Source organism: Ailuropoda melanoleuca, chromosome 14 (genome assembly GCF_002007445.2).
Source record: "Ailuropoda melanoleuca isolate Jingjing chromosome 14, ASM200744v2, whole genome shotgun sequence".
NCBI lineage: Eukaryota > Metazoa > Chordata > Mammalia > Carnivora > Ursidae > Ailuropoda > Ailuropoda melanoleuca.
Window position 1 is genome coordinate 85,215,997 of NC_048231.1, and position 15,834 is coordinate 85,231,830.

Consider the following 15,834-nt stretch of genomic DNA (forward strand, 5'->3'; position numbering starts at 1 on the left):
CAAAACAAAACCTAAACCAAACTAATGAAAGGGAGAATGGCAACAGACCAAGAAGGAGAGATGGATATGGTGTTGTGGGGCAGGGTTACTCATTGTAAATGAGTGTGAAAAGGTTTAGGTCACATCTTGAAGGTCTTGGATCTTCAAGATGTGCCCCAAACCATAGAATGGCAGCCAGCACAAAGTTTGGGACATGGAGTTGACAGATTACAGATGTTGGAAGAGTATCTTCATCAATAGAAGAAAGAACTGGGAAGACCAATGACAAAAACAAATGAACAAACAAACAAACAAACAAAAAAACAGGAAAGCTGTTATTATAATACAGTACATTGTAAGTACAAACCAGAACAGGGATGGGTTTCAGGCATAGGAGAATATAGTCTAACCAGAGTTAGGTCTTAGTGCAACATGTACAGAGGTGCATTCTATGCTACCATCTTGGACTTCATGCCTCAAAATGTACCAGCACTTAAGACTTCACCATCTGATCTCAGAAAAGGAACAGCATTGTCTTTATTAGGTCAAAGAGTGTGGAGTGTGCTTCTATTTATTTTTTTAAGATTTCATTTATTTATTTGAGAGAGAGAGAAAAAAAGAAAGTAGGGGGGAGGTTGAAGTGGGGGAGAGTACCAGCAGACTCCATGCTGACCACCAAGGCCAACTCGGGGCTCGATCTCATGACCCTGAGATCATGACCTAAGCCAAAATCCAGAGTCAGACACTTCACTGACTGAGCCACGCAGGTGCCCCAAGAATATGCATTTAAAACATAGCTGTTACTGTCTAAGAAACCTCCACCAGGTGACCTAAAGCACCTAAAACTAGAGTTTACAAGGAAGAAATTTCTCCTGTTTATGAACTCTTCCTGGTCTCCATGTTAAGGTCAAAGAAGGCAAATTGCCTACAGTTGTTTTCAGCCAGTAGGAGGAGACAGACTTTTTATATTTATATTCTTCGTGAATTTTCAGTGGATGAAGTTATAGTGAATGGATTCTAGAAAGCACAGGTGACTTGTTCCCTTTACTTCAGTCAACTAATCTTGAACCTGCCCAAACCCCACACTACCAACTGAGAGTCAGGGGAACAGAAGTGAAGTAATGAAGCTTTGTCGAACAATATATCTGATGCCACAGACCATGCCTCTGAGCTCTGTGAATTTGAAGACAATTATGTCTTCAGAGTCATGGGTAGAACTTCACCAGGAGAAAGTTGGTCTGGGCCCCTGCTGCTTTTTTCCAGGGGTAGTCAGCGCAATGGCAGGCAGAACACCCCAACACAATCATTGGGCAAACTCCTAACAGCGACTGGTCTCTGTTCTTCAGCACCTAGTGTGTTTATCTGCCCATTTACAGAGGAGCACAGACCAGAGTGCACGGAAAGAAAATCCTAATTACCAACTGGTCCAGGTGGAGGCTCTGGAGAGTATAACCACTTCCGGTGGCTGCCATTGGCTTATTGGGAGACCAGAGAAACACAGAGTAATAAATTGCCCTTCCAAACTCAGGCTTTACTTGTTGAGAAATGATTTGTGATGTTCTGTTTTTCAACTATTAAAGCTGAAAGGAGTGACCAAAAGCCTCCTGCAAATCTCTGGGGCTTGAACTGAACAAATCTGTGAAGGACGACAGGCAGGAAATGCCAATTTCCCAGAATGCATTTGTATGCCTTTAGCAGTTTGAAGAGCCCCCTCGTAGGACCCAAGGAAGCACCAGAGCAGCCTGGCAGCAAAACCCAGCCACCGGCAGTGTGGACATCACATTCACAGGGCTGTTCAGCTACACTGTGGAACTCAGGGAACACCCAATTCCTTCTCAGCTTGCGGTCATTGAAGCCTCCCCCTTTTAAAGATTACTATTTTCATTATCAGAACTTATTCAATACCTCTAGTTATAACCACTTTTACAATTTAACTTATCTTGGAAAACAAAATTAATCTTACAGAAAATATCAAAAAACAGTGTTTTGTTTTGTTTGAGGGGAGTAATAGGGGAGCAGACCCATAGAGCTCAATGAGATCTATTTATGTATCTTTTTCTTTGTGACTATACCGCCTATTAATTTCTCTCCTCAAATTCCTAGTTCTAAAAACTTTGTGGAAAAGTCCTCTTCTTAGAGTCAAGAGTGCTTATTTCTTATGAGGTCGTGGTGATATTCTGTTATAATAACAAAAATAACGGCAATAAATACCATGTATACGAGACTCCAAGTTGACTTGCAGGCAACCTGCCTCTTGTCTTATGTGGTTTACATACAGCATCTCATTTAGTTCTTGAGAAACTCTATGAGGTAAACATTTTCATGGCACCAATCAGCACCTGGGGAATCAGGCTCAGATAATTTCATTAGAAAATCAAAATAACAATCCCAGACTGAAGAATGCTAAATCCACTCCACAGTGTCCAAAATATTTTGATGCAACCTCATTTTGATAAGATGAGCTGATTCCTGAAAAGTGGCACATAAATTTGAAATGTTTAGATTAAATCATTGTTTTAAGCCACTAAGAGCCTACATTGAAGAAACTAGTGGTCAATCCAGGGCAGTACTAGCATGTGATGAGAATAGAGGTATAGAGTTGTGTTGAAGGTAGTTGTGGAAAAACATACTATATTTGCTTAAATTGTATTTTTTTTTCCAGATTGCTACCATAGAAGTATTTTCTAAAAATGCTTTATTCACACTTTATGTAATATGGAGGAAGCATCAATTGTTCATATCAGTGAACATACTTTTTTTCATGACTATTATTAATTTGGAATACTTTTTGGAGGCTGATAGAGATTATGGGAACCTAAAACTCCCTTCCTCATAATAAAATCCAGCATCTACTTTTACATGTGACTGATATTTTCATTATATGATCTTGGACATTCTTACATGGACATACCCAGATTTTCTTGCCCCTTTTCCTTTGAAGAATGCCTGTTCAAGAGATTAGGCCAGCATGTCCCAGAACACATCTCTTTCAACTCAATTCTTTAGTAGTACTTGAATAAAGTCAGTTATGAAAGCTGTCTTTCCTTATAGATACCCAAGAAGTTTGGTATGGAAATCTGACCTTCAATGACAACTATGTTGCTTGGATGGCTAGAAAAGTTATAGTAGCAGGTGACAGATTCATCTCACAGTGATTTCTGAATGCTAGCATCCCTTCTACTCCTTTGGAAACTTATGTCTTCTACCCAAAGTGCCCATGATCCAAATAGGCCCCACAATTGTTTCCCCACAATTGTTGAGTGATATCAATACTGGATTTAAAGGATGAAGCCCCAGGTTCCATTTTTAATTCTGCTATCCACTAACTATGAGTCCTTTGAAAAAAAAATAACGCTGTTTTTTCAAATTACACTTTTGCATCTGTAAGATGATGATAAAATCATCCTGTCTATATAAAAGGGCTGCATGAGGCAATGTATCTTAAAGTTCTTCTGCTAAAGAAAAATAAATCAGATGCAAAAATCCATATATACACAAGGTATACAATCTCATTATGAATATTTTCTTTTACAAAGCAACTTGTTGGCCTAAATAATCTTAGCTGGGTAGAATAGAGCAGTGTGGTATGTGGTATGTGGGAGCATTATCTGATGTCTTACCCCTACCTACTTTCAGTTGCTGTTGAATCCCACCGAGACCCTGCCTCCCCCCCCACTAGTGAGTCACAGTTCAGCCTTGCAGTAACTTAACAGAGCACGCCTAAAAAAGTACATAAACCTTAGGCTGTATTAAGATTCATACAGGGTATTTGTTTGTTTGTTTGGTTTTTATTGTGGTAAATATATATAACATAATATTTGCAGTTTTAACCATTTTTAATTATGGAGTTCTGTGGTATTAAGTGCATTCAAAGAACTATAACCACATGCTATCTCCAGAACTTTTTCATCTTCCCCAATTGAAACTCTGTACCCACTGAATGACTTCCTCTTCCTCGCTCACCCTAGACTCTGGTAACCACTCAGGGTATATATTTTAATTATTAGAGGTACTGGATAAAATAACACCAACTGCTATCAAAAACAGCCAAACCCTGAAATTTATAATGACTCAAAACTGTTTGATTCTATAAAGTAGAAAAGGGATGTTCCTGACTGACAGGCAGTTCTTCTCCCACCTTTTCTCCAGAATTCTTGCAAATATTGACTCCTCTATCATCAGTATATGGCTCCCAAAGTAGCCATCTTGCCCACCCCAAGCCCATGGGTGAAGGAAGAGAGCACAGAGGTAACCACATGCGCAGTTTTTCTGGGCCAGGCCCGGAATCAGCACATGTGCTGTACACTCACACTCACTGTGTAGACTGAGTCACACGCCTTCATCTTGACCTCACAGGAAATCCCATCCAGCATGTGAAGAAGAAGAGATGGGTTTGAGGATGACTCAGCCAGTCTCTGTCATATCCGTCAAATTCAGATTGCATACATGCCCAAGAATCACCATGAATGCCCTTACAACTTTGTTTTTATTTTTCTTTTTGGAAACCTACTTTGCCCTCACAGAAAACTAGGCTTCATTTTAAATATCTCCCCAGACAAAATAAAACCAAATGGCAAAATTAAAATGTACATATAATCCCACTAAGATGCAAGAGATACTCTCTAGAAACAGAAACCTTAAGAAACAAGTGAGTAGCTTAGAAGTTCCTTCTTCACCTGCCCGTCAATTATCTGAGACCGACGAGGATACAAGTGTCTACAATCGTGTATCTTTAAAGAATACTTTAGTAGTTATTGTTTCTTATATGTTAGCATCTATATCTCTTAATATGTACTACAAATTGCACCAGGATCAGGAAATTAATTTTTTTGGAACCACTGAGGAAGCTTTTGGTTGGGACATGAACTGGACACATGTAGATGTGGCTTGAAGAACAAGGCAAGTAGACATGTGTTGCAGTTTCTCCTCACGTAGAAAGGAATCACCCTCCTTCACTAAATGCACTTAACTTAACCACAGGAGCTCAAACTCCATGCACATTGGCACTTAGCATCTGCCTTTTCCTTTCATACAATGAGAAAAAATGCATAAATGCATTTGTTGGCAATACTGACAAAGACCGATTTGTGAAATAATTGAAACCTTGATTTCTGTCATTAGCCGGATGTTTACGAAATGCATCTTCCTGTCTACATTCCAGATGTTTGTTCTTATTTTAATAGCTCTTTGTCATGAGTTTTGAATTCTAAATTGTAAAGTGTCTAGGGAAAAGAGTTTTGTTTGCGAGTTTCATGGGAATCCCATGAATGTGAGCTCCCCCAAAACCCTGCAATGTTTATGTGGAGGCCCTTCCAGTTTGCTTCTCATAGTAAACCTCAGAGGCCTTGATTGACAGCGAAGTCAGCACGTAATGAGTCTGCAAACCTTGGTCCACCTCACTGCTTTGGCACATTGAATAAGGTTTGGCTAAAAGTATTGATGTTAGAATAATCTTTCCCTGAAACTTTTATTTCCCAGGGAACGAGCATTGAACACATCCCAGCCTGGGTCCCTTCAGCTTACTGTGGGAAACCTGAAGCCAGAAGCCATGTATACCTTCCGAGTTGTGGCCTACAATGAGTGGGGACCAGGGGAGAGTTCTCAACCCATCAAAGTGGCCACTCAGCCTGAATGTGAGTATTAACATGGAAGGACACATTAAGAAAGTATTTCTTTTTTGCTGGCAATACCCTTGAATCCTCTCATAGAAATTAAGGTGACAAAATGGAAGGAATATTTCTGGAAGCAACATATTTAACTTGAGGATTTTAAACGTAAGATAACTTTTTAACAAAATGGCCTCCCCACTTAGGCCATAATGGCGAATTAACAGCTAGCAAGGCCTAATCCATCCATCCAGTCCCCATGTTCACTTCCCAAGTGATTTCCACTGCCAGCCAGTCCTTTATCGTCAGTGTCAGGTTTCAGCCACCTTCATTGACTTTTTAGGTTTCCCAAGTTTGTCTGTGAAGAACACCAAAGGTGAAAGAACAAGCACACAGGACTTCCAAATACAGGGACTTGTTAAAGAACTTAAACATGCACTAGATGTCCTTAGGAGATTCCCAAAGCCAAACTCCACTCAAGAAATGTAAAGAGATAATCTCTATTGGGCAATCTCACTATCCTCTAACTTAAATCACTATAGTAAGCTACATCATCACAAAGTAAAGCAGTTGAATGTTCCTTGACCACATTATAATTCAGTGATTTCTACTTTATAAAAGAATAGCTCCAAGGCTGTACATTTGAAGGATATCAATCTTATAAAATTTTGGGTTTTTTTTCTACAAACATCTAATGTTATTTGAAAAGATTGATTACTGATGAGCAGTTTGCCAGTGTTATTTTGTTAAAAATTTAAAAAATTATAATCTAAAGCCTAAAGGAAGGGACTACCTATAACAAATGACATGATTTAGACACCTCAGCAAATCTACTCCTTTTTCTTTTTATTAATGTTCTGCTTGGATTCCTATTCATTTATTTAAAACAAGGTTTCATTTTAGAATCATCTCATATGCTTTTGGAAGATGGTGAAGTAGAAATATTAGAAATATTTTAATTGGTAAATATGAGGAAATAATCTTTGCATTATGTCACTTCTTGAGTATTTTATTTTAATTTTTTTAAAGATCTTATTTATTTATTTGAGAGAGAGTGTGTGTGCATGAGTGTGGGGAGGGGCAGAGGGCTAAGGAGAAGCAGACTCCCCACTGAGTGTATGCTGGGCTCGATCCCAGGACCCTGAGATCATGACCTGAGCTGAAGTCAGACACTTAAGCAACTGAGCCACCCAGGCACCCCTACTTCATGGGTACTTTAAATCACCATGTTGAAGAACAGAGAGCGGTAACCCTCTGATAGATAGGTAGCCTGGGTGCTGGTATCATGTTCTACATTTGGCAAAATCTACATTTTTTTTTCCACTTCGCCAAGGCTACAAAGAAAAGAAGATAAGAAAATTGGAATAAAATATTTATTAGGGGTGGGGGAGAGGCCTAAACTGTACAAATCTTAGAAATATTTGCTTCACAGAAATGAAACCTCAGATAGCATCTCTAAAGGCATAGTAATGTATAGGTTTCAGAAAATGTTTAGGACATATGGACTCCCAGGCAGGACCCAGAAGCTACAGGTAGGGCGTTAAGCCCCATTCCGTGCAGGAACCTGTGCAACATCACTGGCTGTTATGCCCAAGAACGAGACTGGTTCTACTTCCAGGTTTCTGTTCTTGAGAATGTTTTTAAGTGTTTGGATTTAAATCACTAAATAATGCCAATTTCCGCTTCACAATGTCTATGTTTTAGTCATCAGTTTCTTCACTTACTTACTCTTAATGGGTCATATAGAGAGAGAATCAATAACTTTTATGACTATTTGGTATTTGTAATCAACAAAGTTAAATCAAAATTAAATCAAAATACATATTTTTTTAAAAAATGGTATATGCCATGTTGTTTGTAGACTGACAATTAAAAAACTCATCAAAAATTCTCTAAAGGGGTTGGAACTGGAGGGTATTATGCTAAGTAAAATAAGTTCAATCAGAGAAAGACAATTACCATACAGTTTCACTCATATGTGGAATATAAGGAATAGTGCAGAGAAGAATAGGGGAAGGGAGGGAGAACTGAATGGGAGGAAATCAGAGCGGGAGACAAACTACAGGAGACTTAATTCTGGGAAACATACTGAGGGTTGTGGAAAGGGAGGTGGGTGGGGGGATGGGGTAACTGGGTGATGGGCATGAAGGGGAGCATGTGATGTGATGAGCATTGAGTGTTATGTGCAACTGATGAATCATCGAACATTATATCAAAACTAATGATGTACTATATGTTGGCTAATTGAATTTAAATTTTTAAAAAAAGAAGAAAGTTCTCTAAAGGAAAACCTCATTCAATTTTCTAGTGGTAGAACTTAAACTTTAAAGTATGCTCATTTTCAAAAGATCCAATTTCTATGAATTATCTGAATTCTTCACTTCCTAATTTTAATGTTATCCCTAGAATTGTTTTAGTGTACATTTCAAGGCTGACTGGCCATGATTACATTACAGTCTGGTAAAAACCCTAAGTAGTCAGCCTTGTTTTCTTTTTTTTCTTTTTTTTTTTTTAAAGATTTTATTTGTTTATTTGACAGAGATAGAGACAGCCAGCGAGAGAGGGAACACAAGCAGGGGGAGTGGGAGAGGAAGAAGCAGGCTCATAGCGGAGGAGCCTGATGCGGGGCTCGATCCCATAACGCCGGGATCACGCCCTGAGCCGAAGGCAGACGCTTAACCGCTCTGCCACCCAGGCGCCCCTCAGCCTTGTTTTCTAAGATTGAGCAACATTAGTTTTTCTTCTATCAATCCCATTGTTTCTTAGTCTCTAGCTTAAAAAATTCAATTTCCAGAGGGTTTTTCTTTTTTAAATTCCCTTTCTTTTACGCCAACTTTTCGAAGCCAAAGGACAAGAAAGTAATTTTAATTTGACACCAACTAAAAATAATGCCTCATTTCATTAAAATATTACTCATCATATAACATTTTCTGCCATATCTAGTATCATTAATAAAAACAAAATCAGATAGTGATTATTGGTATCATGCATATGGCCTTAACTTATAAAAAAAGAAACCAATGCCATAATTCAATTTATAAGTATGTTTAATGAACATCTGCAATGTTCCCAATGCTGTTCCCTGCCATCTGAGGCATGTTAGAAAAGCATATGTGTGTAATGAAATAACAGCGCTTACAGATCTCAGAAGCTTCTTGAGGAAGCAAATATTCTAAATGTGTAACAATAATAAATGAGTAAGGGAACTTGTAAGAAGTTGTTAAGTAAAATATTACCATCTCAATCATGGATATACATGTGGGCCCATTACGTGTGATGGCTGAGGCATAGTGTCTAGTTATTTTTGTATGCCTAAATCACATTGTGTCAGCCTCCTCAAATAAGTGTATTTCAAAGACAGCTGCTCAGACCTTTGTATGTCTTCCATTTCTCCTCATTCAGAAAGTTGTCTAAGAATTTGTGTGGAGGACCTCACTGGGTGCTTGTCTCTGTAAGCATTTACTTTGCTTAGAAATTAGCATAAATGATGATAAAACTAAATGCCTGACTGCATAAAGCATGCTGCTTGTTAGTACTGCTGTCTCATATAAGTTATCTTTTCCCCAGAAAATGAAATGTAAAATCTTTCTGCTTTAGTAACATGAAGGAGCTTTGAATTCTTTTCATTAAGGGCAGTGATAATAGCCTTAGAATTCTAACCATACTGTGGCCTTTAGTAATAGTACTATTTATTAAATCACTTCTGTTCTTATGACTATATGGAGTAAGAATTCTTTCCTTTGCAAGCCATTGTTTACTTGGATGGTGACCTGATTCTGTTTTGTTGAGAATTACCTTGGATAATTCACCTCTTATTCCCTAGATAGGTAGATAGAAACTAATCAGCCTAGATATACAGTACATTCAGAATATCCTTTAGATGTGCAAAACAGCCAACTCCTTCAATTCATTTAGATTAAGAGTACTGTGTAGCTCACTTGCTGTCTTTATTACAGACATTAGGATAAATAAATTATGTTGTCATGACTAATAGGTACTGCATGTGTATTTTATCTTCTGTTGTTAACACAAAATGCCATTTTGGCAATTTAAAAATATGTCTAGGATGAGGAACACTTCATCTTCTTCAAGCCTGCTCAATAGTATACCAACTGCTGAGGAAGATAGAACATTCTAGATATCCTGTGCTTCATTTCTTCTCCTCTTCTCTGCTCTCTTCCCCTTCCCTTAGCGTTCTCCCTTCTTTCCACTTGCTTCCCCCTCCCCCCCATTTAGCCTACTATTCTCTGTTTTTAGAGGAAGTTCAAAGGCTGATTTTATTATTTGGCTGGAATTTCAGAATTTAGAGGCAAGGGGGAGGGGGAGGGGACATTTCTATCTTTATTTCTTTCCCTGACAAAATGTTCTTATCTTTTGAAAATGTGTCTCATCTGGGTATGTGTTCGGTTGCTCCTTTTATCACTGTTTTTCCAAATATGATGTAGTAATTGTACATTAAAATTACATAGCTTTCATACAAATTGAATTTCAAGTTTTCCATAATATTTGAAAATATCAACTCTATTATGAAAACCATATTCTCAAGGAATAAACACTAATGGAAAATATGTCTGAAATATAAATCAGCCAGCAACTGTTTCTAAAAGTGCATACATTTTGTAGTAATCATTTAAAGAGATCAACAGCCCAAGATCCAGTTTATGAAATAATCACCCAGAATAGAAAAGCTTGATTTATAGGAAGGTTTATGCCCCCTGATTATATCTTCCTTTTGCTAAACCCTTGCTTCTTTCCCCTGCCTTTGTGGTGTATAATTTCTCCACTGTATTATCAGCCAGATTTAAGCCCCTGCCTGCTTAAGACTTGTCTAATCTTTTCATACCACATGTGAAGAGTTTTTGAATTATTATTTGGGGTCCTTTAAGATGCTGTTAAGGCAGTTTAATCATGAAGGATGCTAAAATGGACCACATACTGGCTGGAGGCTTCAGTTAGAATGGGAAGCCTATTTGCTAGACCACAACCCAATTATCCACAAAACTCTTTTATATTTGAGTTATGAGTAATATTCTTAGTCTATTATATTTACACTGAAAAGATGAGTGAGAGATACCCCCCAAGTTGAGTCACTTTAGAATACAGTATCTAGAGGAATAGGCATATTTGCTTTTATCCTCCTTCCCTGGAGAGAGACAGAGAGAGAGAGAGAGAGAGAGAGAGAGAGAGAGATCTCCAAGGTATATATTATATCTTCCTGGAATATATATATATATATATATATATATATATATATCCCTACATATATGGTTGTTATGGAGGGAACTGATAAGTCTCTGAACATTATCTGTCCAAACATTACTACCTGCATCCTAGGTCAAGTTTCTTAATCCTTGAGACCTCAATTTCCCCCAACAGTAAATTGGAGATATGGTTTGTTCCTCCTCTTCCTAGGTTGTGAAGAATAAATGTGATAGCATATGGGAAGCTCCTGAGTCTTACCTGGCATCTAGTAGGCAGTCAATAGAGAGAAGCTCCCTGACCTTAACAGGATCAAATGGAAACATAATCCCAATTGCCTTGCATTTACAAACAAAGTGGGACACTCAGTAGATAATAAAGCTAATATAATACCTTATTGATATTTTGGAACTTATTCAATTACTATACAATCAGGCATTTATATATTTTATTACTTTTCCCCTAATTATCCTCTGCCTGTAATTTACTAGGCTATTATAGACCAGTTTGTCCTCTAATTTTGCCCAATATACATCTTTGCATCCCTAACTAAATTTGGGGGTCTTAAGATCAGAAAATACTCTTATTGTCCCATAAAATGTGTCACAACATTGCCATTTTATAAATAGCTGGCTGCTTAAAATTTGCTGGTAGAATCTGATCCATACTTAATGTATGGCCGAGATAGTAAATATCAGTTATATTTTTTTCATCATGCTTCTATAAATTAAACAAATCAAGTAATCATAGTTCTGTCTAACCCATTTATTTTATCATGTGAGTTGGTTTTTGACTATTAAGTGCACTGTGTGGTGATTTGAGTGAATATTTGGGATGACTGTGGTAGGAAAGTTGACCATGAACCAGTGAAAAATGGTCCAGTTGCATGGTCACGTGCATGACTGTAGGTTAATCATAGAAAGAATTAATGACAAGTACTGACATTCCATCTTTTCTTGGTAGCACACAAATGCTAATTCAATTTAAAAGGTCTCTCATTGCAAAACATGCTTTTAGGTATACAAATACAAGATGAGAGACATTAAAGGCTTATAGTTTGGCATCCTCAGCAACAGAAGACTTAAGTAATCCATTTGGATTTAATGGTCAATTAGGTGAGGCATTATGTCTTTTATAATGAAATATAGTAGTGGAAGAATTAGAGGTAGGCTTGGGAGGATGGGTTGTTTAATCACACTGGAAGAGCTCAAAGCAAATGCAAATCACTCTGTAGTTCATTCATGCGTTTATTCGTTCAATCAAAAATGATTCTTTTGTGCTAAGTTCTAGACCTTCAGTATCCAGTACAGTAACTATTAGTCGCATGTTTATTTAAGTTTAGATGCATTGAAGTAAAACAAAATTCAGAATTCAGGCACGTTAGCCATATTTCAACTGTTAAGTCACACTTAAAATTTAAATAAAGTTGGAAACTAAAAATTCAATTCCTTGGCCTCATTAGCCACATTTCAATGGTCGATTTATGCTATTGGCTACCACATGGGATGGCACAGAGGATGTTTCCATTATTGCACACAGTTCGATTGGACACCATTAATCTAGACACTAACCTAGTACATGAGGTTACAAAAGCAAGTCAGGTATTCTTCTGGCTTTCAAGGACTGGTAGTCTAGTGGCAACTGCTCTAAACAGAACATTAAGAACGTTTAACAGATTAATCCTCTTTGAATGTTGAAAAATTAAATATAAAAGATTTATTTTTAAAAGCCCACAGAATCTAGATCTGAACATATTCTCCGGTTACTTACTTAAAGGTATCTAAATATTTTCTCAGGTTAAAAACAGGTAAGTGTCTCTCAAAGCAAAATTAAAGATGAAGGACAAAGATTACCTATTGCTTGAGCTCAACATTGGGACAGTGTATGTTCCATTCACCCAAAAGCTTCTGTTGGCTCACTGTTATTTTCTTTTACTCTGAGCACAAAGCATAATTCAAAACTCTTCCACTGGTATAATCAAACATCTAGAGAAGCTATCTGCTTGGTAGAAATTATATAAGTTATAATATCTATATTATATAGATATTACCTATCTATATAATATCTATCAATATTATCTATGTTATATACATATATCTATATATAGATATATAGATATATAATAATATAGAGAGATATTAATATGAAGAAAGAGGACATGGAAATATAATAATAATGACAAGTTTTTGAGAAGAATGGGTATCCAGCCTGGGATAAAGAGCATTCCCCTAAAGAGAGATTGATTTTGGGTTTAATTGCCTAGTTTGGTTATACACCCTACTAAAAATCAAAGTAGGTTGCTTGCTAAACTGAATTAGAGCAAACTGGAGCTGGGCATCTTTAGGGATATTGTCATCATGCTGGGGCAGCCAAATAAAACTCTACTCCAAAGATAAAACAGCTAAGCTGAGCATTTTTATGGAATTCCTTCAGTTATATCTGATTCTGTAAAGAGCTAGTGAATGTGGCTAGTGAAAAATAAAGACAGAAGGAGAGTACACTATTTTTATGTCTGTATTTGTACCTTTTCTCATCTCGAGAAGCTTTTTTAGTCTATGAAGTCTATAAAAGCATTTATTGAACACCTGCTACATGCCCAAGCCTCTATAAGGTGCTAGGGATCGAAAGTAAAATAAGATGGGTAGAATAATACCAAAAGAATTAGGGACAAAATTTTTGATGAAAATATATCTGTAATATACATTGTTCTAAATCATACTGTGGGATCAAATTATTTCCTCTTTTTTTTTTTTACCTAAAGTTACAGTTACAAGGTATTAGTGTATAAGTACTATATAATTTAATGCATATATAAGTTAAGTTATTACAACGTATAACATATCTTATATATAGCACATATGCTATTTAATACACATATATGTTATACACACACATATATATGTTGTGTTCTAGTGTGCAATATTAATGTATTTTAGAAAGGATCACATCAAGAAACTTGTAGTTAAACAACCTGATATGATACCCAACCAAAATTAAATCACTTCACTATTTTATGGATTATTTTTTGCTGTGGCTTGTATTCTGCCTGCTGTAATATATGGTAAATCTTATGTGCTACACAAAAAGGCAATAATGTGACTATTGTTCTCTAACTCCAATATTCTTGTGGTATTATATTGTTTTAATAAATGTATTATTTCTACTTTGTAGGAGGATACCTAGGGAAAAGAAACCCATAACAGGCCCCTATTATATGAAAACTCTTTTCTGTCTCAGCCCAATCTTCCCACCGTGGGAAGCCCCAAATCATATTCAATATAGGAGTTGAGTTGGGCCAGAATTTCTGGTTACAGAATATTTGACAGGTACAGGGGATTGCTGTGGATTGAAATTATAGATTTTAAGTGATGACACACAATTACTGTGTTAGATTGTAGCTGTTAAAATCAGAGTCAAGATATTGCCCATAAGTGTTCAGGAGGAAATCATCATGGAGTTTGTATCAACTGAAAGTCAAACAGTGGAACTCTGAGCCCATGGTTAATACAAAAAACTTGTTAATTACCACCTTATTTAAATCTATAATTGGTGTCCCAGGTCTTCCAAATGGAAGGAGAGTGAAAAGTGGTTAAGAACAATATTCAGAAGTTAGACTGGTGTTGAATTTTTCGCCGTTTCCTCAGAAGGAAAAGAGAGACATCTTCCAGGAATGTTATAAAATTTAAAAGAAAATCTGTAAAATGGATCACAATACATCGTCAAAAGATTATTCAGAAGATTAAGTGAGATGATTAGTGTAAAATACTTAGCCTGATCTCTGGTACTTTTCCAGTCCTCATTAATGGTAGCTCTTATAATCCTGCATTCTTCCATTGCTGGATTCTAATTATTCCTCGTGTAATCATGTTCCTTAACACTGCACATAATTTGTTCATTTCTATCTTTGTGCTTTTCAAGTGTGTTTGAAATGATCTCCTTTTATCTTTAGGCTCTTTCGTAAGTCTCTTCTATTTCTTTTTTAGGACTTTACTTAAGATTTCTAAGAGCAGAAAGCCTACTCTAGCTAAGCCACCACATGGATCAATCTCTTAGCTTGCATAACCTCATTTTTCACTCTCCGAATTTGTTTGAATTCTGTCATACCATTCATTCATTCATTCATTCATTCGTTCAACAAATATTCGTTGTGTGCCCACAATGAGCTACCCTGTAGTTCCCAGTACTGGGAATTTCAGCAGTAAAAAAGAAAGATGGAATACTTATCCTCATGATGTATTTATTTCAGTGATAGGGAGACACAATAAACAAACAAAAATAAAACATGCAAAAGAATAAAACAGCTTATAGGGGTATAGAATGAGGAGGATGGAGATGATTCTAGAAAGGAAAGTCAGGAAAGCTTTTCTGGAGAATGGGCATTTAAGAGGACATCTGAATGAATTTGGAGGGGTGCTAGCAAAGATCTTGGGTGGAGACATTTCAGGCAGAGACCATAGCAAGTGCCACGGCCCTGGAGAGGAAGCACAAGAAGGCCACCATGCTTCAGAAGAGCAAGGGAGAGGGAGAATGGGAGACAGGGGTTGACAGGTAGCAGGGCCCAGCCGGGAAAAGTCTTGGAAGACACAATAAGGAAGGTAGATTTAATCCTCAGTGCAGAGGCATCTGTGGAGGAGAGAGTAACATAATCTAATTTTCATTTTTAAAGTGGTAGTGAGACCAGAGGGGAGGCTAATATAGTAGTTTAGTCAAGAGATGTTGGTAGCTCAAGTTTTGGCTTTAGATTCAGGATTCTTTTGAAAAGTAGGGACTAGACTTGGTGCAGGGCATGGGATGGGAGAAAAGACAGGAGTCAAATTTACTCCTAGGTTTTTGGCCTCAGAAGCTAGGTCAATCATGGGGCCGTTTGCAGGATCAGAAGACTGGGGAAGGAGCTGGCTTGGAGGGTATATGGGACAAATCAAGAATTATTTTTTGATACATTAGGTTTGAATATTAAATGCATGCAGGTTTTATTTTCTAATTAGACTGAGTTTGAAGAAAGTGCCTAGCATTTTGAATATAAAAATAAGAGAAAAATGCCACATACTGC

General features: G+C 37.1%; 1 protein-coding gene across 3 annotated transcripts in view; it reads left to right on the plus strand.

The window, feature by feature from the left end:
* The window catches only part of DCC (DCC netrin 1 receptor), a 1,087,479-nt gene that overhangs the window by 771,943 nt on the left and 299,702 nt on the right, over positions 1-15,834 (plus strand). For all 3 annotated transcript variants that reach the window (XM_034642890.1, XM_034642891.1, XM_034642892.1), the window contains exon 9: positions 5,458-5,612. In XM_034642890.1, coding sequence (XP_034498781.1) covers positions 5,458-5,612 — 155 coding nt within the window. The remainder of the gene's footprint in view (positions 1-5,457; positions 5,613-15,834) is intronic.